General features: G+C 56.7%; 1 protein-coding gene across 1 annotated transcript; it reads right to left on the bottom strand.

Annotated features, from left to right (window-relative positions):
• Positions 1-4,775: 4,775 nt before the first annotated feature.
• RRP1 (ribosomal RNA processing 1) lies at positions 4,776-22,460 on the bottom strand. Its single transcript, XM_037136340.2, has 13 exons — positions 22,272-22,460; positions 21,276-21,358; positions 20,008-20,065; positions 17,686-17,771; positions 15,962-16,023; positions 13,178-13,307; positions 13,003-13,067; positions 12,585-12,769; positions 8,261-8,340; positions 7,534-7,631; positions 7,262-7,281; positions 6,217-6,330; positions 4,776-5,309 (listed from the first exon to the last, which is right to left on the bottom strand). The coding sequence occupies exons 1-13, from the start codon at positions 22,402-22,404 to the stop codon at positions 5,077-5,079; spliced, it is 1,347 nt and encodes a 448-aa protein (XP_036992235.2). The 5' UTR covers positions 22,405-22,460; the 3' UTR covers positions 4,776-5,076.
• Between the last annotated feature and the right edge of the window lie 352 nt (positions 22,461-22,812).

Raw genomic sequence — 22,812 nt, forward strand, 5'->3', positions numbered from 1 at the left:
CCAATCCGGTGCCTGATTTGTCATTTGTCACCTGCACCATCCGTCCTTCGGGGACTCTGAACCCTGCCAAGGCTGGACCCCGGCACCCTGGACTCTGGTGGAGGGATCAGCAGCATGGCCGGGCAAGGGACCAGCTTGGGCATCCAGAGAGTCTGTGTCCACTTTCTGGCTTTGTTGACCCTAATGCCCACCCTTCAACACTCCAATCTTTTCTACCCCTTTCACTCTCTGGCAAACCCTCCAGAGCAGGGCACCGTCCAGGAGCAGAAGAGGGGAGGGGCCCCTGGGTCTTCTGCTCTGGGTCAAGTTTAAAGGCATAAGACCCAGGAAACAGGCCCAGACATAGGGACCTGGGGCAGGACTCTCGGGGGGCCCTAAGGTGCCTACCCCTGGCAGAGCCCCCGTGACTCCCTCCCTGCCCGGGTGGGCTGGACCTGACCGGACAGCTCAGAGACTGCAGGGCATGGAAGCACGGGGTTCCTCCAGCAGCCTCGGGAGGGGGAAGGGAATTGTGGGCAGCCAGGGGAGCTCAGAGTGACCCTGGGGGACAGCCGGCAAGAAAAGGGGGACTCTAGACCCACAGCTGCAGAGAAACGCATTCTGACAACTGGGCTGAGGACCCTCAGCCTCACATGTGACTGCTCCGGGCCGGGCACCGACTCTTGACCACAAGTGCCTGGTCATCGGTTACGCAGCAGAGACACCTAATACGGGGCTGAGTCAACAATGAGGGTGGAGAGGAGAGCACGGGGGAGGAACCCAGAGTGAGGAGGGGTGACCGTGGGGAGGGGCAGGGAGCACCTGCGGGCCCAGGATCTGGCCCAGTACCACCAACAGCTGGGTGTCATGATTCAGAATCCCGTACTTCCAATTCCTGAGACACGCGAGAGCTGTGCTGAGGGGATCCCTGTCACTCTGTGTGCGCCAAGTCCTGGTGGAGACAGGGGCTTGTCTGCACGGGACCTAGCACTCAGGCCCAACCCCCACCAAACTTCGTGCAGGAGCCACAGGTGGGGGCAGTGGTTGAGTGGCTCGGGCAGCTGGGGCTGGGCCTACCTGGCCTAAGGACAGGGGTGCAGTCTTCTGGGGCCTGTCTCCCCAGCAGTGGGGAGTGAGGAACTTGGGAGGCAGAGCACAGCCTCCTGGAGCTCTCCCAGACTCTCCTGGGCCCCCCGGAGAAGCCAGAGGTGTCCTCCAGGGCCTGGGCAGCCAGAGTGGGGGCCTTGTGCCCCTGAGAACCCTTGGGAAGGAAGCCCCCCACATGGGCCTCACCCATGGGCCAGCCAGGCTGGTGGAGAGAAGCTGAGTCCTCTGAGCCAGTCGTATGGACGTGGGCTCCCTGACAGCCAAGCCTGGCCCCAAGGATCCCCAGGCCTGTGTCCCATCTGGAAATGACAGGATGGGCTGCTGGGCTGGCCAGGCTGTGTGAGTGACCGAGAAGTGTGTCCCCACAGAACACTCTGAGCCCTGGTCACTCGCCCAGGACACAGGTATGGACAGAGCTGCAAGGTGCCTTTGCAGTCCCCACTCCAGGAAGAGTAAGATGGGGAGAGGGGGTGCGGAGTGGAGTTGGCCACTGGGACACCTAGGCAAGGGAGGAACAGCATGTTGACACCACAGGGAAGGAGAAACTGGATATGCCCAGGGCGCCCCCCAGAGGCTGATGGTGGGACTGTACCTGCTCCCTGGGGTCAGGCGCAGATGGGAGTGCACCAGGGAGGTGACGAGGGGAGGGGTGGGGAGCAGCAACATCCCTGGATCTCCGTCCCACCCCATCTACAAGGGTGGAGGGCTCCACACAATCAAGGCACCTCCACAGGGGACGCCAGTGGGGGTTTACCACTCAGGGAGAGAGGGCACCCACGGGAGAAGTGTCACTGTTGGTGGAATGGGCTCCTTTCAGATAGCCACCGTGACTCTTGGTCACGGGGGTGGGAGGAGGGAGGGAGGCAGACAACAGGTGAATGATGGGTGGAGATGACAGGCAGGGAAGCAGGTGGGCAGCTACAGCGGTGGACGCATGGACAGACAGCCGCATCCCTGTGTCTGTTCACAAACCCACCCCCAGGCGGCAGTGCGCGGACAGACTACGTGTAACACCACCTGAGTGGACACATCTGGCTGGCCGCCAGCTCGGAAAGGAATGGCGCCAGATGAAACCCCAGCACCAGCAGGCTGGGCCCCAGAAGGAAGCTTCCAAACCCCAGGACAGCGGGAAGGAGACCCAGCTCCCCCGGACACAGCCCCTTCCGGCCAGAGCTGGTGTGGGAAATAGTCGGCCCAGTTCCCAGGCTGAGTGGCCCGACAATTTTGTCTCCACGCCTGACCAGCCTGTCCTTCCCACAGAAGTCCCCTGGGGGAACATGCCCATTCAAGGTTTCATTGACCCTTCCAGACGACAGGCTGGGGCTGGCCACGTGACATGAGTTCCCACTGCGGCCCTGCTCTTCCTCCTGCCGGCACTCTGGACTAAATGGGGGGGTGTCTCTCCTTCACTGTCCCCCCTGCTGCCATCATAGTCTAGGCCCCAACACTGACCACCTGGAGGCCGAGTCCCCTGCTTTGCTGACCACTTAACTTTTGGGCAAAGGATGAGGAGCCAGTCCCCGCTGCTAAGGCCAACGTGATGAAGAGGCTCGTTTCATAAGGCAGTTTGTTGGAGCTCCCCCAAAACACTGGGGACATGCTGCAAAATTACTGACCTGAGATGTGACCGCTACCTGGTCCCCAGTGTCAAGCACAGAGAGGAATGTCCAGGTGGAAGGGGACTGAAGCCCCGAGACCCACAGGGAGGCGATTCCTAACGGGGGAAGGGCTGGCCGAGGACACCCCCGAAAAGGCCTGAAGCTGCGCCACAAGCAGGTCACCCTTGGAGAGGGGCCCCCACTGCCTACAGTGGGAACATGAAGTTCTGTGACCACTGTGACAGTCTGGCAGCTCGTCAAACTTAAACACGGGCCCTGGCTGGTGTGACTCAGTGGACTAAGCACCCGCCTGCAAACCAAAAGGTCACTGGTTCAATTCCCAGTCAGGGCATATACTTGGCTCATGGGCCAGGTCCCCAGTAGGAGACAACCCAAAGGCAACCACATATTGATGTTTCTCTCCCTCCCTCCCTCTCTAAAAACAAATACATTTTTAAAAAATTTTTTAAAAGAAAACCAAAACCTAAACATGGCCACCGCCCACATGCTGGCCCAGGACCCCACTCCTAGATCCACGGCCAACACCAGTCGAGCCCCCTCAGAACCCTGTGCTCACAGCAGTTTTAGTCCCAGGAACCAGGGTGGGGAGGCAGGAGGGGTCAACCCCCATGGACAAATAAACACATGGCCCATGCCCATGATGGAATGTTACCAAGTGTGAAAGGAGCGAGGTTCTGACCTGTGCTGCAACGTGAACGCTGAACTCGTGCTCAGGGAAAGTGGCCAGACGTGACCCCCACTTGCTGCAGGACCACAACTGTTCTACAGTCCTGTCAGGGGACCTGAGACAGAAAGATGAGTGGTGACCGGGGCAGGAAGGACAACAGCTAAAAACATCTCCTGGGGTGAATGTGCTCTGAGTCCACTGCGGTGGTAGTCACACAGCTCCAAACACACCGAGAAGCACCGCCTGGTGGGCTCGAAGTGGGCGGGCTGCACGGCACGAGGGCCAGTTCTCGGGGAAGCGTTTTTAAAAGAACCCAGCGGGAGTGGAATCAATGCCAGCTTCTGAACACAGGCTTCCTGAAGGACAGGGCTTGGTGGTCAAGTTAACTTCCACCCACGGTTTCGGAGAAGGGCCGACAGTTGGACGGACGCCTGCTGTCCACCATCGGCAGCCGGCTGCTGCCCAGCTGGTCATGTCCGCCTGCCAGGAGCGCCATGTGGTCACAGGGGGCTACAGCTCAGAGGTGAGGGGAGGGCTCTGGTGACGGACCGCAACCAGCCCTGATGTTTCCCGTGCCCGAGATTTCTGTACTTGGTTCTTCCCTTCATGAGCAAAGGAATCTCACCAGAAAACACAATTGTGAATCGCTTTAGGGGCTTGTGAAGAGCCACACTGTGAACTGCCAATGACCCTGCTGCCGCACCCTTCTTCCTGTCCCCTAACCTTGCCCCTCCCACCCAGCCCCTAGACTGAAAGGGGGTCGTGGCTCAGGCAGCAGGGACTTGAGAACTGGGGTCCAGGTCACACCTCTGTGGGCCCTTCAGGGAGGTCGCCTTGCTGGGCTCACCCACACGCCTCTGTCCAGGAGTGGTCCGAACCTGAGACTGTGCCCCGTCGCCCCCGGGCTCCGTGGCTGCGGCACTGCCTGGAGGCCCCGGGAGCCCACACCACACTTCGTCTTCCTGTTTCCCATCTGACTGGGATCCGGGGGCTCCTCCAGCAGGTACCCCATGACCACACTCTGGCCAGAGTCGGACGCACAGCTGCTCAGATCCCCTGGGATGACCAGGGGCTGAAACCAAATTCGAAGGCGCTGAGACGGGTGCAGGGAACGGCGGCGGTGCCACCAGACCCGGATCTGGCTCTGCCTGTGTCACGGAAGACAAGGGTGAGCAGAGCAGCTGCCCCTCCCGCCTTGGGCACGCGAACCCAAAGCACCGAGGTCCGCTGCCAACTTGTACTTGACCTCCTCTTCCAGGGTTTGAGAAATGTATAAACAGACACCCCCCCTCCCCACACACACACACACGGGTGGAAAATGTAAACCCTACTTGGGAACCAGCACCTGTGAATCCGCCCCGGACACCTTCCCACGTCGGCGCGGACGGCCAGGGCTCCGCCCCTAAGAACTGCGCAGCACTTTATTTACAGCCGTCCCACCGGTGGCCGGTCCTCTGCCCTGCCAGGGAGGGCTGTTTGCAGGGAGCTCCAACTTCAGGGTTCCTGCCTAACCTAGGTCGGCACAAAGCCGAGCTCTCTGGGATATGGCGCTGAGTGACAGCCGACCTCGTTCAGTGCTGACCTTCTGACCATGTCCAGAGTCTTGGGAACAAGGCCCACCCGACCTGTTCGCTCACTCAGCAAGGTGCAGACTGGGAAGAACATGAAGATAGCGCTGTCCTGCCCAGGCCGAGCCTGGTGGCATCATTTCTTGCTCTTCTGTGTCCGCTTCTTTTTTGTGCCGGGCTCCTGGCAGCCAGGTACCTTCGCTCTGGCCGCTGCCTGAGGCCGCCGCCTCCTCTTGCGCGCCCCTCTCCTGTCACGGCCCCTGCGCTGCTCCTGGGGTGCAGTGGGGTCAGCCCCTGTACCCTGCCATTGCCTCGTCCTCTCTGATCTGGAACTCAGGTCCGCATTTTGGTCCGTCTGTCCACCTCTCCCTGAAAGAGCAAGGCCACGTGAATGGGGGTGCGAAGGCCTGGCTGGGCTGCTTCACACCAGCACTGACTGAAGGCGCCAGCCCCGGGGCAGCACGGAGCACACGGCAGCACTGGACACACAAGCACCGCCAGCCTCAGGGGCAGACACACGACAGCCAGCCAGGGGCCTCGCACCAGTGTGGACGTGCTGGCTTCTGACACTGGACAAGTGGTCTCGGAAAGAGCAGCGTGAGGCCAGGATCAGGGCAAAGACATGACAGAGGGGGCAGGCCCAGGCTGGGGGTGACGTGGTCAGAGGGACAGGCTCAGAAAGCAGGGCTAGGAGCTGTGACCCGACGTGTGCGCAACAGAGCTATGAGACGGTGTTGGGGGGCTGGCCTGGAAAACTGGCCTGGGTCAGGGCAGGGGTGAGTCCAGGGCCCATGCGAGGGCACAGCCCAGTTCCACCGCCGCAGGCAGCCCTGGGCCCTGGTGGTCTGCAGCGGGCACAGGGCTGTGGCGACAGGAGCGCAGAGCAGCCCTGGGGTGTGGGGGCCGTGACATTCTCGCCACACTTGTGCGGACAAGCTGGGGCGGGAGTGGCAGAGAAAAGCCTCAGAAATGGAGGGGAGCACAGTGAGGTGAACCATGTCGGGAGGACACCCAGGACACCGAGCGGATGGATCAAAACCCACCGGGTACGCCGAGACCAAAGGTGGAGAAGGTTCCGGAAGCAGCCGCCCACACCGAAACTACTGACAGGAGTGGGGAAGATGGTGAGCGGCCCCAAGCAGTCGGACAAGCCCCAGGCGGGCCCCAGGCAAGGAGGGATCACACCTGCAGGCCAGCCTCGGGGAGACAGCGCAGGCGTGCTCCCCAGGACCACGGGTGGGAAAGCCCCCGCGCCACCCGCGGGCAGCAGTCCTACCTCCCCTGCTCTGCAGCCGGGATTTGGGCAAACGCTTCTTCGCCTTCCTCTCCCGTCTCCCTCCCAGCAGTTTCCTGTAGGCCTTTTCTGGAACGTCATCCTCGGGGAAGAAGCCTAAGGACCGGGGCAAACAGACGGTCAGGGGCCGAGGGCAGGCCCGGGTCCGTTCTGTGTTCACTGCTCCACTGGACACCATACGCAGCCCCTCCCTCCCCAAGCCTCATGCAGGCACTGTCCCAACGCCCCCCACAACTCAGTTCAAAGCCATGGTCAGCACGACACAGAGCCTATTACTGAAGCATTCAGGACACGCCATGGCCCACTTATTAAAAAGGCTTATGCTGGGAAGGCTCTTGAAAGAACTTTCTAGGGCAGTGGATGGGGTTCAAGTCAGAAAGGCTGACGCAGCGGTCAGAACCCTCGGATGCTCAGTCTCCGTACATTCCGCCATCCGTGAATTTTATCTCAAAAACACCGGACTCCAGTTCATGATGAGCACAAAGCATTTAGGGGTCTGGCCTCACAGAGGGAGGGGAGGCTCAACAGGCAGATTTGCAGTAAGACAAGACAGTGAGATGTCCACGGCAGAGTTGAGGGGTGGACGTGCAGGTCTTCACGGCCAAGTCCTTTCAACTCTGCTACATGTGTGAAAATGTTGGTAATGAAATGTCAGGGAAAGATGCTGTGTCTCCAGTCATAACCTTCCAGAAAAATGTCCTCGGGATAAACCGCACCAGGCCCGCCAGCCACGCACTGAGACGCAGCTGCTGCAGACCAGTGGCCTCAGTGTGCCCGGGACTCCCTGGAAGTGCAGGCTCTCAAACCCCAGCCTGCCCTGGACCAGCACTGGGCATTCTCACGCTTAGGCCCGAGAACCACAGCACCGAACCAAAGCAAGCTGCAAAAGCCCCGGCCCGCCTCTCTCCCAAAGACGCAGAGGCCTCTGCAGACTGTCCACGCCAAGTATACAGGTGAACACTCGGTCCAGTGCTCTTCTGAGAGAAGGGGAGAAAGGCCTTCTCTTCGGGCCGGGCCCAGTGCTCACCTTCAGCGAGGTTCTGCAACCTGCAAGACCAAGAGACAGTCACTCACCATGGCCACGGCTCCCGAGGACAGGACGGGATGAGGGCACACAGGGGCAGGCTTCCCAAAGCCCCGCCACCTCCCGGCTGCAGCATGGCACCACCCATGGGCCCCTCCCTGCCTGAGCTCTGAGCTGAGGACTGACCCCTCCCCCCAGCTGAAGCCACCTGAGAGGGAAGGGGCAACCCCAGAGCAGCGGAAAGGACAGGCCACCCCCTTCAGAGAACCACTTACTTCCTGATCACCTTGTAGAGACGCTTCCTGTTCAGAGAGGGGGTGCTCTGCTGGCTGGCCACTTCGAACAGTCTGTTGGCAATGGCCTCATAGTCAAACTGTTTCAGAGAGACCAAGGAGGCGAAGAGTCAGCCACCACCCAGGGGCTGCCAGGATGCGAACCGAGCAGGGACAAACAAGGACACTCCCCAAGGTCCTCCTGCTGTCCCCTCGGTAGCTCACTCCAGGGCGGAGCTGCCCCACGGAAATGTGGTGGAGAGTGAGCCTCTCTGCAAACTTAAATCCTCTGGTAGCCACATGAAAACACGTAAAAGGACTTTTGAAAATTTTTATTTAACCCGAGAGATCTAAAATCTGTCTAATCCACATGTAATCAGTGTTTTAAAGTTGTAAGTCTTCCACACTCCCTGCTCTGAAGCCCCAGGTCCTGCCCGATGGCCTGACTGCAGCGGGGGCCGCACCACCTCATCTGCTCAGCACCCCAGCAGGGGCAGTCCTGGGGCGGCCGACCAATGGCGACGTCTCTGACCCCAGTCTCCCATCCCCCCAGACCCGTGGTCAAGGACCGTGCTCCTGCAGACAGGGGACCCCCAAGCCTCAGCCAACGGCTGCCACCCCCACTCACAGCACCTCTTCCCTTCCAGCTCCACCAGCTCCCAAGTCAGCAGCGTGGTGGAGGGTGGAGGGCAGAGGCCGGGAGCCCAGCCCACGAGCCCAGGCCACCCACCTGAAGGACAGTGGTGGCACCGTCCTCGTCATCTTCAGACCACTCCTCACCTGCGTCCGGGTCCGTCCCACAGAAGGTGCCTAGAACAAAAGGGCTCCATGAACTCAAAGGCACACCCTGGTGTCGAAGACCCCGACACGTGCCCCTGGGACCCAGCCCCACCTACCAGGGCCCGCTACCTGGGCAGAGCGCGCCAGTACAGTCCAGGGAGCCCACGGCACAGGACACCAGGCACCCTGTGGGGACCCCGAGGGCCTCCTGCTGAGGGAAGCTGGGCCACCACAGGCCTGGAAACAAGGGAGACCTCCCAGACGATGCAAGGCCTGGCCAGTCAGTCCTTAAGGACTGGAATGAAGAGGAAATGACGGGGCCTCCTAGGTGAATGCGCTATCAGAAGTTCCCAAAGCAAGCCCGCCGGAGACAATGTTCCAGATCGCTCGGGGCTTCGATTCACTGCCTACAGAAGCAAACTTCTGCACCACAGGTGGCCACAAGGGTCAGGAGTGTGAGGCAGAGAATGAGGAGAGAGTGGCTCAGCTGCTGAAAGTGAGAGAGAGGGGCAGGCGGGACACAGGACAGCCAGAGGACATGCTGGGGGTGGGGCAGGGGCCAACTAATAAAGCAGAGAAGCAGTCCCGTGAGGGCGCTGAGAGTTGGAGGAGAGCTCTGACTGGTGTGGCTCGGTGGGCGGGGCATCATTCTGCAAAGTGAACGGTCACTGGTTCGATTCCTGGTCAGGGCACGTGCCTGGGTTCTGGGTTCAGTCCCCTGTGGGACGTGTATGAGAGATAAGAGTGAAGTTGGATCCTTCCCTAACACCACATACACAAATTAATGCAGAGAGATCAACGAGCACTGGCTGGGCAGCTCGGCTGGCTGAAGCCTCATCCTGTGCACCAAAAGGCTACAGGTTTGACTCCCGGTCGGGGCACATACCCAGGTTGCAGGTTCAATCCCCTCTGTAGTCACAGTGCACACGGGAGTCAACCAACCACTGTCTCTCGTTTCCTCTCTCTCTAAAATCAATAAATGTATCTTTGGGTGGGATTTAAAAAAAACTGGATCAACAACCTAAATATAAACCTAAGCCAATCAAACTCTTAGGAGAAAACAAGAACAAAAGCTTTGTGCCACTGGATGGGACAATGGTTTCTTAGATACGAGACAAAAGGCACAGGTAACAAGAGACCACAACAGACAAAATAAACTTAATGAAAGTTCTTAAATGCTGAGCACTGAAAGAGACTGTGGACAGAGTGAACACACAACTCAGATGGGAGAGACCCCGTGAATCACACACGTGGTTCGGGGCCGGCATCCAGAACACTGCAAGACCCCTGATGTCAACAAGACCACCAGCTGAGAAACAAACCAAGGGCCCGAACACGCCTTTTCCACAGAAGACGTGCGAGCGCCAATGAGCACATCATAGTCACCAGGGAAGCGCTACTCAGAACCACAGCAGCACCCCGTCAGCCCCACAGGGCGGCCGCCATGAAACGTGAAGAGGCAAGGACAGGTGCGGCGAGGATGTGGAGAACACGAACCCTCGTGCACTGCTGGTGGTAATGTCAAGTAGGGCAGCGCTGTGCAAGGAGGACAGTGGTTCCTCAAAATATTGCAAACAGAATTACCATAAAGACCCGGTGGTCCCACTTCTGGGTATACGCCCAGAATGACTCAAGGCAGGGTCTCAGAGAAAAACCCTGCAAGCCCCTGCCCAAATCCGACCTCAGGGCGTAAATTCAGAGAAACATAATGGGCGACAACAGGAAGCAGAGTTGGAACAGTGTCGATCAGCAACCCCGCCCAGGGACTCTGGGAAAGGTGTTTCCTGAGGTCTGCCTGCAGCTGGGGCCTTGCGGAACAAACAAACAAACAAACAAGGCGAATCGGGCGCCTTGGGAAGCGTGAAAGCTGTTGGTGAGCCCTGCTCTGCTCTGTCAGGAGGAGCAACTGAAATTCATGAAGCTCGTGCAGAAAACCCGGGACTCGTCAGGGAATCTTGCTGTGAGGACGGCTGGCTGATCCAGGGGCCCCGGAGTAGCCCTGCGGAACTAGAGAGCTTTGAGTGAAGACACGTGGGGGAAATGCATAAACTCCGCTGAGGGTGACAACGGAGCCCCCTACATAAAGTAGGAAACAATCCTAGTTTTAAATTAATAGCGGACAGAAGGTTTAAAAAACAGCAACTTTTAGTAACATTAGCAAAAAAAGAAACAACTATACTACCGGAAGGAAATACCCTTTAACTTTCTAGTAACTGCAGATTAACTTTCTAACATACCATGCATTTTTCACAGCACCCTATAATTTTTAGGATTGGCTACTGTTATAATATTCAGAATCCCTGAAATTCTCTGTGCTAAAATATAGTTATAAAAATGTGATTCAGCCCTGGGCGATGTGGGTCAGTGGACTGAGTACCAGCCTGTGAACCAAAGGTCGCAGATTTGATTGCCAATCAGGGCACATGCCTGGGTTACAGGCCAAGTCCCCATTTGGGGACGTACAAGAGGCAATTGATTGATGTATTTTTCACACACTGATGTTTATCTCCCCCTCTCTCTCTCCCTCCTTTGCTCTCTAAAAATAAATAAATAAATCTTAAAAAATAAAAAGTAATTTAAAAAAGTGATTCAGAGGCAGACTCAGAGAAGAGCAGGTGACAGCTAGCGGCGGGGAGGGACTGGCAAAAAGGAAACAGGATTCATGGGCATGAACAACAGTGTGGGGATGGCTGGGGGGAGGGGGTATCAGGGGACTAAATGGTAATGGGAAGATATATAATAAAGATTAAATAGAAAAAAGATTAAATAAAAAACTTATGTGATTCAAGGATAACACTGCTACCCCAAGCCTCACACAATACTGGAACTTGCTTGCATTCATCTCTGTGGTTGGGTCAAACACTCAATGGCCTTTCCACTGGAAAGCACTGGCGCTGAAGGAAGCTTTTGTTAGTCGCTACTGTGTCAGACGATAAGCGATACTATCTCAATTTGCAACATATTGAGTTTGGTTGTGCTATTTTCATACAGTGAGGCAACAATCTTGCAACAAAAATGTTTCACAAAACATTCCACTTGTTCAGTAAAGAAGCCCTGGGCTGTTACCCCTGTTCACAGCATCATCACTCACAGGAGGAAATGTGGAAAGAACTCAAGTGCCTGTCAACAGATGAACAGGCAAAAACACACATGGCCCATGCTCACAACAGACACCACTGAGCCTTAAAACCCGCCACAGGGGTTTCAACGTGGGTGAACCTTGAGGACACTAGGCTGAGTGGGATTAGGCACAAAAGACAAGTAGTGTATGACCCACAAACGTGAGGCCCATAAAGCAGTAAGATTCACGAAGGCAGAGATGAGGAGGGGTGCCAGGGGCTGGGGAGGGGCATGGGCAGTTTCACGGGGACAGTCTGTTCGGGAAGGTGGAAGTGTTCTGAGACGGACAGTGGGGACGGCTGCACAACAATGGGAACGTGCTTGACGCCAACGAACTGTGCGTTTAAAAGTGGTTAAAATCATGAACTCTGCTATGTGTCTTCACTGCCAAAGAGTTGGAGGTGGGTAAGGGTCCTAAAGCTGGTGAACAATGACACTCCTGCCACAGCCACAGGACACAATACGCAGTACACACACAAGGCACAGGCCACCGAAGAGCAGCTGAGGTCCCACAAGGACCCACATCAGTATCAAGACTGGCTGCCACTGCAGCCGAGCACTGCAGGCCCCGCCCCCAGGCCTGCAGTGGGCCATCCACTCCAGGTACGTTCCCTTAGTTCATTCATTCAGTCATCCACTCTGTCCAGACCCCTGGCCTCTGAGCCAACTGGTGCTCTTGGCCTGCGGGTACTGCTGTGATTGACAGAGCTCCCTGACTCGGGGAAGCTGACGTGCAGTGGGGAAGATGGGCTGGGATCAACAAGGGAGCAACTTCTGTAACTGTAAGTGACCTATGCCAGGAAGGGCAACGGCGGGCCAGTGAGGCAGGGTGGGGGCTGGGAGGCTACCCGTTCAACAGGGTGGTCAGGGTAGGACCCCTGGAGTGACAGAGGGCGGAGACCAGCAGGACTAGAGGGAGCCAGGGGAATCAGGACGGTGGCCAAAGGGAGGGTTGGGAAATCGAGTGACACCTGTGCTGGTTTCTAAAGGGCGCCCTGGCTGCCAGGCCAAGCACAAATTTGGGGACAAGGGCAGAGACAAGACCAGACGGAAGGTGAGTGCAGGGATTCCAGGAGACGCACGGCTGGCCGGAACCAGGGCAGGCTGGAGCAGAGGGGGTGGGCACGTCCTAGCGAATGCACTGTCATCCTCACCTTTAGGTGGCTTCCCAAACAGCTTCTTGGACGACATGTCCTCTTCCTCCTCATCATCCTCTTCCTCCTCCTCCTCCTCTTCTTCCTCCTCCTCCATTTCATCCATTAAGGCTTCGATGGCAAATGGGGCCTGTTCCACAATCGTTTCAAAGATGCCTCGAGTGATGTTATGCAAAACCAGGGAGCTGAAGGGCAGGCAGGCACGAAGGCAGGCAGTGAGGCAGGACTCGCGAGGAGAAGAAACGCCAACTCCTGTGACTGTCTCTCCCCACCTGCTGCCACACAGCCCTCCGGAGATGCTGTCACAGGGCCCCACTCACCCCCCTCCGCAGAAAAGGTCAGCCACTCCCCAAAAGCAGTCCCCTGAAGAGCTCACTGAGAAAGGAGAGGCCAGCGAGGAGGAGCCCCTGCCACTTACTCCTTAGTCTGGGCAGCGATTCTGCAGAAGGGATCGATGAACTTGAGGTTCTGGTCTGCTGTCAGCTACAGGGGAAGTTAGACAGGAGCTGCCTCAGACCCTCATTCACAAACACCCAGGGAGGGGCTCCACTGCCAACCCTGCCCAGCCCGCTGCCCACGCCCCAGACCCCCACCTCGGCGGCGCCCACTTTGGCCAGCTCCTCCAGGAAGATCTCGATGAAGTGGCTCTTCACCCCACTGGGGGCCTGGCTGTCAGGGTGCAGGATCTCAGTGGTCAGCAGCTCCAACAGCTGCTCGATCTGTCTGAAGAAGGAAACGGGCAAGTACAGCGGCAGCCACGACAGGTGCCAGGGCACAGGTGTGCTCAACCTGCGTGGCGCAGATGCCCGGCCCCCCAACAGGCCAGCTTTCGACCACACACGGGCCCACCCAGCACAAAGAACCCTTGCAATCACCGATTTATGTGGCCTTGCCTCTGGTGCTGACCAGAGTGTGCGGCATGGCTGAAGCTCAGCTAGAAACAGAGATGCATAAGCACTCACGGGCCTTCTGCCTAACCTCCAAACGAGTGCAGGGAGGCCTGGTGCAGCAGGAGGGTCGGGGGCTACCACCACCATGTCATGTCCCTCCCCGCTGTCCTCACTGGGGACTGCAAGGGAAGGCAACCGGACACAGTGAACACCCAGAAAGAAGGAGGCCACAGGAGGCGGAGGAGTGTGCCCCCAGGATTCTGCTGCACTGAGTGCGCGGCCCCTGGAGGTCACGACAGACCTCTCTCTGGCGTGTGGGTTTCCATGGTTTTGGAGGCCTGGGCTTCCAGGTCAGAGAGCTCTGAGACCCGTGGTCTAGGTGCATCTGAACTCCTAGGCTCCTGACGACACGCAGACCCCTGCACCTGGGCTGGAAAGCGCTGTTCTTTAAGATGCTGCCTGGATGATGTAAGCACAGCAACAGGGGGGATGTGCCGGCTAGGGAAGGAAAAGTGATGCTCGGGAGAAATAAGCCCAGGCCTGAGGAGGTGCATGAGCCCTCTGGGGCTGCTGCTAAAGCTGATGAACGCTCACTAAAAAACAACCTGGTCCCAGGTGCTACATCAGGACGGAGGGAGGGCAGAAGCATCACGCTGCAGCCCTGGTCTCCCCAGGGCAACTGGAAGGGCCAAGTGCTTCAAAACGATCTCTGCACTGAACCACTAGTAACAGCGAGTGCGAAACTACCTCCGTAATAAATAACGGACCAATGAAAAGTTAGCTAAAATATTGTCGTGCCTGTATCATTTTATTCCGCTTCAGTAATGTAGCCCAAGGTCCTGAAAATGAGTGCGCCCCCTGCCTCAAGGTCTTCATGGGGACTTGAGGATGAAAACCACTCAAAACCAGCCCCAGCTGGTGTGGCTTAGTGGACTGAGTGCCAGTCTGAGAAACGAAGGGCTGCTACTTCGATTCCCATTCTAGGGCACACGCCTGGGTTGCAGGGTCCCCAGTAGGGGGCACGCAAAAGGCAACCACACGCTGATGCTTCTCTCCCTCTCTTTCTCCCACCCTTCCCGTCTCTAAAAGTAAATAAATATTTAAAAAAGAAAAAAACCCTCAAAACCAGAGGCACTCCTGCCCCAACAAAAAGTCACCCACAAGGATTCAAAACTGAGAAAAATTCAGGTGACTACAGTCCAATCCAGACTGATCCCTCTCACATGGAGGAAAAAGTGAGCCAGGCCCTGACCGGTGAGGTTCAGCTGGTTTGGGCACCATCCCGCAAAGCAAGGGGCACGTGCCTGGGCGCAGGCCCAGTCCCCGGCTGGGGCACGTGCAGCAGGCAGCCAATCAATGTTTCTCTCCCTCCCTCCCTCCCCCTCTCTAAAAGTAAATAAATAAAATCTTTAAAAAAAAAACAACAAAAAAAAAACTGGCCAGGGCCCACACCTTGCTACCTCTCCTTCTGGAGACCGAGCGCCCTGCCACACGGATGCAGCAAGCTGCACGGTCTGGTGCGGCAGCCACCCTGACGTAAGGGGATGGGTTTAGTGTCCATGCGCCCGAAGTAAACTCCTTTTATGTCCACTCTGAAACTATAAGTCAATTCGAAATACATGGTTTCTAAGCCCCTTTCCTCCTGCCCCGCCCCCCAAGCCACGCAGAACCCTGCCTGGCACGGGACGTTTCCGACGCATCACCGCTCCCATGGAAAGCGGCCTCGTACACGCCAGGTGTGGTGCGCACCACTTGTGAGCACAGAACAAGGCACCACCTTAAAGATTACGTGTTAAGTTGAAATCCCCTTTTAACATCTTACAAATTTCCCGAGTTCTTCACACAGAACATACATCACTCTTAAAATTCTAAAAAATTATAAAGAAACCAAATTTTAAATGAATTTTAAAAAATTTAAATGGGAACATTCAGAAACCCACTTAGTGCTGTGGATCTCAGACTACCCTAGCCCTGGGAGGTTTGGGAACAAAGACCTTCCGGTCAGAGGGAAGCCCCTCCCCTCCCCACCCCCTACTCAGTCCCTGGGGCCTTGGGGAGGGGTGGGGAGAGGAGTAAAACCCAGCAGAGCCCCACCCCCACCCCACTGCAGCAGAGCTGCTCTGCTAGTGGCTGCAGGAACACAGGCCCCTTGCAGTTTGGGGACACAGGTTACCCCACCACAAGCACCACTGTCAAAAGAAATCTGGATGAATTAAATTGTCCAGACTTCTATTTCTAGAACTGTAAACAATAATCAGTGATAACAGAGCCAAACACACTAATACAGTATATGTTATAATGAGAGGCCTCAAATCTAATCCACAGAACTTACCATCGAGACTGAAAACAAACATTTCCACGAACACATGCAAACTATCATTTTTAAGCACCACCGGGCCACCCTTTAACATGAAGACCGACACCTCCTCACAAGTAATCCAGAGAAACCGCTGAGCAGCAGCCTTAGAACGCGCTGGGAGTACTGACCTCTCTTCCCATCCCCGCATCCTCAGGGCCGTCAAGGACTCCTTCAGGACCAGCCGCATGAGCTGTGGTACAAAAGGAGACCCATCAGGGGGAGCACGACCCACCCTCCCAGACAGCCCCTCTGCCCCGTGGCCATCTGCGTGCCCCAAACACACAGCAGGCACCCCGGAGCTGTTGGTGGACAGGACACCAAAACCTCAGGACCCTGGGCCTGGATGCTGCGCTTGCCCAGAGCTGAGCTGCCCCAAATTCCCAAGTGCACCAGAGTCAGGCTTATGGAGGTCACCCAGGCAGTGACGGCAGTACCTTGAACAAGAACTAAAATGGAGCGGTCCGACTTTCAGCAGTGAGAACAGGGAGTGATGCACAGGTTCCCCACCAGAGACACATATCCCAGAAAAACAAGGTCTAACAACTGAGGACCTCTCCCCCCACATCAGAGCTCTCTCTGATCTCCGTGCAGTATACCCTCCCATAAGCCTCATCATGTAAACCTAGCCCCGGTGCCTGCCCTGCAACCCCCAGTACAGCAGTTTGCAGCATTCCTGGCCTGGCTTTCCTACCCTCTGCGTATTAACCCAGCCTGCAGAGGGTCCAGTGGTAAAGAAAGGGAAAGGAAGACAGGACAGCACACCCGGCAGCCAGGACTCCCGTGCCCAGGACAGTGGAGGCCTGCCCTACACCGGGGCACCAGGGAAATAGGCCTCCTCCATCCCACCCAAGGCCTGGGCCCAGTACACACACCTAACGGCAACAGTGCGCCGACACCCGACTCTGTCAGAGATCCTTTGTCTGCAAACCTGAGGTCTGTGGACGTGCAAAGCCAGGCCCTGCGCCCTGCTTCCTGGCCCCCTGCCTTGGCGGTCCACCCCCTTCCCTCCTCTGCTCTCTGCCTGGCCCACCAGCCGGCCCGCATTTTAAATGGTATGGCATACAGTGTCTACATAACCTTGGCTGAAGCCTGAGCAGGTGGCTAATCTGACCAACAGTCACAAGTCACTGCAGCCCCGAGGGGACCTGCTGCCTTGTTCAGCATGCCCAGTGGGTCTCTTCATCTGGAGACTGTCCCAAGCCCCAGGGAACACACTATGGGACAGGACTGCAGTTCAACCGGGCGGATGGAGACAGGCATTTCCGAGGAAAATCAGTAACTGAAATCCACAGAAATGCAGCACCGGAAGGAGCAAGAAAAAGAGAGTCTGCATATGACAAGTACGTTACCGTCCTTGCCCAGAAGAGGCCGTCCTCAGAGGCCGGCAGCCCAAGCGCGCGTGGGCCTCCACTGAGGGCACAAGCTCCACGCAGCTCCGCTGCCATGCACTGGCTTCCCCGCACATTCACCAGGTGGTGAGCTTACCCCTCCTCTGAGGAGCTAAAAGTCTGCATCTCAGGGCCTGAAGCCCTTGCCCACGCGCCAGCGCTCAGGAATGGGACAAACGCCGCACAGCCCTGGGCACGCGCACCCTGAACAAGACCTGGGCGCCCTGAACGAGCTGCCAGGGTCGCCACCTTATGGGTCCCAGAGGCCACACCACTCAGGAGCCTTCACCTCTGCCAAGTTGGGGAGGGAGGCTCAGAGGCCAGACCCCTCTACACCGCAGCCCCCCGGTCCTCCCACTCTGCAGGACAGCATGATGGGGTGCTGGGCGCTCAGACCTGTCTCCCACACCTGCCACCGCTGGCACTGCAGGGGACCCCGGCAGAGGGCACAGGTGGCTCCTCACCATGTAGAACTTGTCCAGGCGCAGCCTGTCGATCCCCGTCCACTCTCGGTTCATGGTCTGCCAGAAGGTCTGAAGGAACAGGTGCTCTGGAAGGGAAAATGGCCAGAAGGGAATCGCAGAGGAACACGGAAGCCGCTTTGGGGAGTGAGGCGAGAGGATACAAAGAGACCTGGTCAGGATGTCACATGCCACCAAACCCTGGGGTCCTCCGTCCGAGTTTGCAGGGCTGTGAAGCAGTGCCACCAATATGCCTTCATGATCGGGCTATGAGGGACCTCAGAGAGACAAGCAGAGCTCACTGTGACTTTGACTGGCAGCCACATTCTCTGAAGAACAGGTGCAAAGAGCAGGCAAAGCCACGGGCAAGAAAGGAGGCTGGTCAGGACACTTCCTCCCTGGGTCCTCAGCTTTCAGGTGGCTGGGGCTGAGGCCCTGCTGGACACCACGCCTGCCCCCCCCCCAGCTGCACTAACCAGTCAAGGACAAAACCCTGCTGACAACAGCTCCGCCTGAGTGCCAGGGGCTGAGCTGTGCTCCTCAGACTCCTATGCTAAAGCCCTAACTCCCAGACCTTGGAATTTATGTGAACGTACAGTCTTTAAAGAGATGATTAAGAAAGGGGCAGCCCTGGCTGGTGCGGCTCAATGGACTGAGCTCTGGCCTGTGAACCCAAAGGTCGCCAGTTCAGAGCACATGCCTGGGTTGTGGGCCGGGACCCCAGATGGGGCCATATAAGATGTCACTGATCAATGTTTCTCTCACACATAGATGTTTCTTTTCCACCTTCCCCCTCATTCTGAAAATAAATAAAGTCTTAAAAAAAGAAAAATGGGCAGCAGAAGCTCATCCTGGGCTCACCCCCAAACCTGTCTCCAAGGCCCCCTTTTCTCCGACTTTTCAGTGAGCCAAAGGCACCCACCCAGGCCCTCTCCCACTGCTTCTCCTGTTGTAAGCTCTTCCCGGCTTCAGTGCCCCCAGCTTTAATAAACGTAGTCTCTAACGCAGGGGAACAACTTCGTGAGGACATGGGAGAAGATGAGAGGCCTCGGGAGGAACCAGCCCTGCCCACGCCTTGACCTCAGACACGAAGCGGCACCTCTAACCTGTCACAGCTCCGGCGGCAGGTGGTCAGAAGGTTTGATGACGGAGAGGGTGACCCTAACCTTCGGTGCTGGGTTAGTTACCGTAACCCACTGGCACGGGCTCTAGGGCCAGCACTGGTGAGGCTTAAACTGCGCGGGCGGGTCTAGTTCAGTGGGACTTAAGCAGGCAGAGGACCGAAGTTGGGGGGTGGGCAAAGAGTCACAGCGCTGCTCTCTGAACTCGGGGCGTCTCTGGTTGCACTAGAGTGATTAGTGGAGGTAGGTGGCTCTGCTCCGTAATTCTTTTTAAATCCTCACCCTGGCTATCCTCCATACTTTCTGCCTTCTAAGAACCTGCAGAGGGGTTTCTGTGTTCAGCAAAAGGCCCGTCTAGAGTGTCCCCTGCTGGCGCTTGAGTGAGCGCGTGAGCGCAGGCCCGTCCGTTACCAACCCTCTGACCGTCTGCCCCCGGAGAAGCCTGTGACAGGTTAGAGGTGCCGCATTGTGTTTGAGGTCAAGGCATGGGCAGGGCTGGTTCCTCCAGAGGCCTCTCATCTTGGTACGCAGATGCCATCTTCTCCCTGTGTCCTCACAAAGTTGTTCCCTTGCGTTTTGAGAGTGCATTTATCAAGGCTGGGGGCAACGAAGCTGGGGAGACTCAGGGCAGGGTTAGGGTAACTAACCTTCCGGTGCTGCATTTCTGTGGTCTCTAGGGTAACCCTGACCCTAGAGCCCATGCCAGTGACACTGCCCGGGCCTGGCTACCCTCAGGGCGGCGTGGGAGGGTCAGAAATGCTGGCGCCCAGGTCCCACTCTCAGTGCTGGACTTAAGGAGACCGGGGTCTGGACACCAAGATTTGTAAAGACTAGCAAGTGACCCCGACGGGCAGGGAGCAGGGTTGCGAACCACTGACCTTGGTCAGAACGGAAACGAGTTAGGAGAGCACACCGAGGAACTTCACTTCTACCAGGTGAGACTCAACCAAGCAGCTTGGCAACGCTGCGTTAGCTTGCTGTTTTACTTTTAAAAATGTCAGATACCAGCCCTTTAGACTTTTGAGCTGCTGTATGTTAGGTCAGTGAGTTGACCCGTGTTGAAGTGTTTCCCACAGAAGCGCCAGCAGGCACCAGCTACAGCGGGGGGCCTCTCTCTCGCTCTAGACCCTAGAACAGCCTCCTGAGTGTGGGAGCTGCCTGACTCCCAGCAAGTCTGGCCTCACCGAGGAGCATGGGTACTCACGTGCCTCTGTGGTCTGAAAAGCATGGAGGAGCTGCGAAATGGTCCTTCCTAGTTCCTCCTGTGCAGGAAACAGTAAAAAAACTCCCTCAGCCCCCGAAGAAACGTGGTTTTACAAGAAGAAACAACAGAAAGACAAACGCACTCAACTGTCCACTCACCACAAGAACAGGCTCCATGGGCTTCTTCAGCCCAGTGTGCGCAAGGTTTGCAAGCTATACCCCTGCTGGGAAAGACCTTCCCCCCCGCCACCCGGCCAGCAGAACCTTGCAACAGGCGGGAAATGTCATTATCAAGGCTGACCCTGAGCAACAGCCTGGCCATGAAAGGAGGGGATAAGAGAGGTCAGAGCAGGGAGCCTCAGGACGTCAGCCGCCGGACCGGCAGAAGGACAGGGCCAACAAGACCCCTGTAAGTTACTCACTGTCCCCACACCACCTACTGCACTCGCTGAACAGGCAATTCCAGAGGCCCCCCTGAGGCTCCACTATAGGAGGCACAGACCACAGTACAGGAGTCTGTCTGCATTTTAAACACCACCCCCACCATGGAATCTTGAAGAGTAAACAAGCCACACTAAGAAACACTGCTCTAAAATGGCTGCCATCTCAGGGCAGTAAAGCTACTCTATAAGATACCACAGTGACAGCCATAAGTCACTACATCTCTGTCCAAACCCACAGAACACATACCACCAAGAGTGATCCCTCAGGTGAACTATGGCCTTTGGGAGATGATGACGTGTCCACGTTGGCTCACCGACTGTAACAAACGTGCCGTCTGGTGGGGGATGTTAATGCCAGAGGCAGCTATGCATGCATGTGAGTGCGGAGGTGGGAGGAGAAAGTGGAGCAGAAGGTAATGGCGAGTATCTATACCCACCTCTCAATTTTGCTGTGAATTAAAACTGCTCTAAAAAATCAAGTTTGTTTCTTAAAGACAATAAAAAAAGCTACAAGAACTCTGTGTCTCAGAAGACTTGGACCCTCTCCTTTGGTTTCCATCATTTTGGGGCTCAGTTTGTGATGTTTCCCAAACAACAGACAGAACCCAGGCTTCGCCTACTCGAGGTCCTGCCCTGACGATCACCTGTGTGGCTGTGGCGCTCACAGCACATGCAGGACTCACTCTAACCAAGGCTTTGGCCCCCCACCCAACTAAAGAAAAAACAGCGTCAGAGCTCTAAAGCTTCGCCCAGGGTCAACCGCGTGCCCATCTGTCCTCCTACCAACGCTGCTGCTCCGGCTTCCTCTGCCTTTCCACACACTCACCTGGAGGAGCGGCTTGTCCTGCATCCACATGCAGTAAAACAGTCCCTTCCACACCTTCAGCAGCTCGTCATGAGTGAAACCACCTGCACCGGAAACAGCAACACTCAGACTAAGTGAGCCCAAACTTTCAGTGCGAGGAATGAAGCCAGAGAAATGTGATGGCCTGAACCAGACCAAAGTCCTGTTACTGCAAAGGTACCCTTCCCAAGCCTAACTCACTCCTCCACTCCCAATTCCTAACCCACTGAGCCTGTGGCTGTATGGACACCCTATCCCATGGAATGGTAACTGCCATTCCATTCTTTCAGTAAGAACTGAGAATCTACAAGCATCAGGCACCATACTTCACTTTGGGGGGATTCAAAATTGAGAGTCATCATTTCCTGAGCTGGATGGTGGCTGGCCACACAGCTGAATGTGCCAGTAATAAATCATCTGGCATTACACGTGAGAGTCTGCACACTTTTCTGTGTTACTGCGCTGAACGTCAAAATAAAACGTTGACTCATAAGGCTAGTAAGGAAGGGCAATATATAAAATCGCTCAAAATATTTACTGTGTTCCTCACTGTGTCTGGAACCCTGTTCCATGAGCAAGGGTGCTCAGACTTCAGCACTAGCACTGGAATCACTGGCAGAGCGTCTTAACGCAGACCGCTGAGGCCACTGCCAGTTTCTGACTGAGCAGTGCTGCGATGAGACCAAGAACTGGCATTCCTACCAAATGTCCAGGTGATGCTGAGGCTGCTGATGGCGCACCTCACTTGAGAATCGCTGTTACAGACCAGTTAACTACCATGTCCCTGCCCTCGCGGAGAATATACCACAGTGAAACTCAACACCACAATCCGATATCTACACAAGGAGAACTGAAGTGAAAAATGCCGCCGGGGTAACTGTAAAGCATCGTCCGCAGGACTGCCGGGCCACGTGGAGGCTTCACACGGATCGGAGGCCACCCAGCCCCGACCGCCGCCCCCGCCGGCCACGCGCCAACCTGCAGTCCGCTGAGTCCTGGCGACGATGTATTTCCGGAGCTTCCTCACCGCCCGGTCCCGGGTCACCTGCTCGTTCCCTGCCAGGCGCTGAGCCAGCTGGATCTCAGGGGGAAGATGCACCCGTGGAACCATGGTGACCGTCACCACAGTCCCCGAGAACCGCGGCGGCGCAGCTTCCCAGTGGCGCGCGTGTGACGTCACCAGACCGCGCCGGCCTCGACGGCGCGCTGCATGACGTCATGCGCCCGCGCCGACCTCGCCTGGACCACGCTCTATTGCCACGCGTGGGGCAGACCGGTGCTAGACAGTTGGAATTAAAGGGAGCTCGCGAAGCGTGTGCCCGCCTTCTAGGTGGGGCTGTTGTTTAACCTGATTATTGACAGAGGCTCTTTCTTAGCAAAAACTACCAGCGAGCACAGGCAGAGGAATGGTAGAATTGGACAAAACCCTTTGCAGCCCCAGTGAATCTTTGATTCAGACGAAAATGGCAAAAGGGCAGAAAAAGTGGTCGGGGACAGGGTTTACAGGAATATCAGCCCC

The sequence above is a fragment of the Artibeus jamaicensis genome, unplaced genomic scaffold (genome assembly GCF_021234435.1).
Source record: "Artibeus jamaicensis isolate MK-2021 breed Jamaican fruit bat unplaced genomic scaffold, CSHL_Jam_final scaffold_474, whole genome shotgun sequence".
NCBI classification, from domain to species: Eukaryota; Metazoa; Chordata; class Mammalia; order Chiroptera; family Phyllostomidae; genus Artibeus; species Artibeus jamaicensis.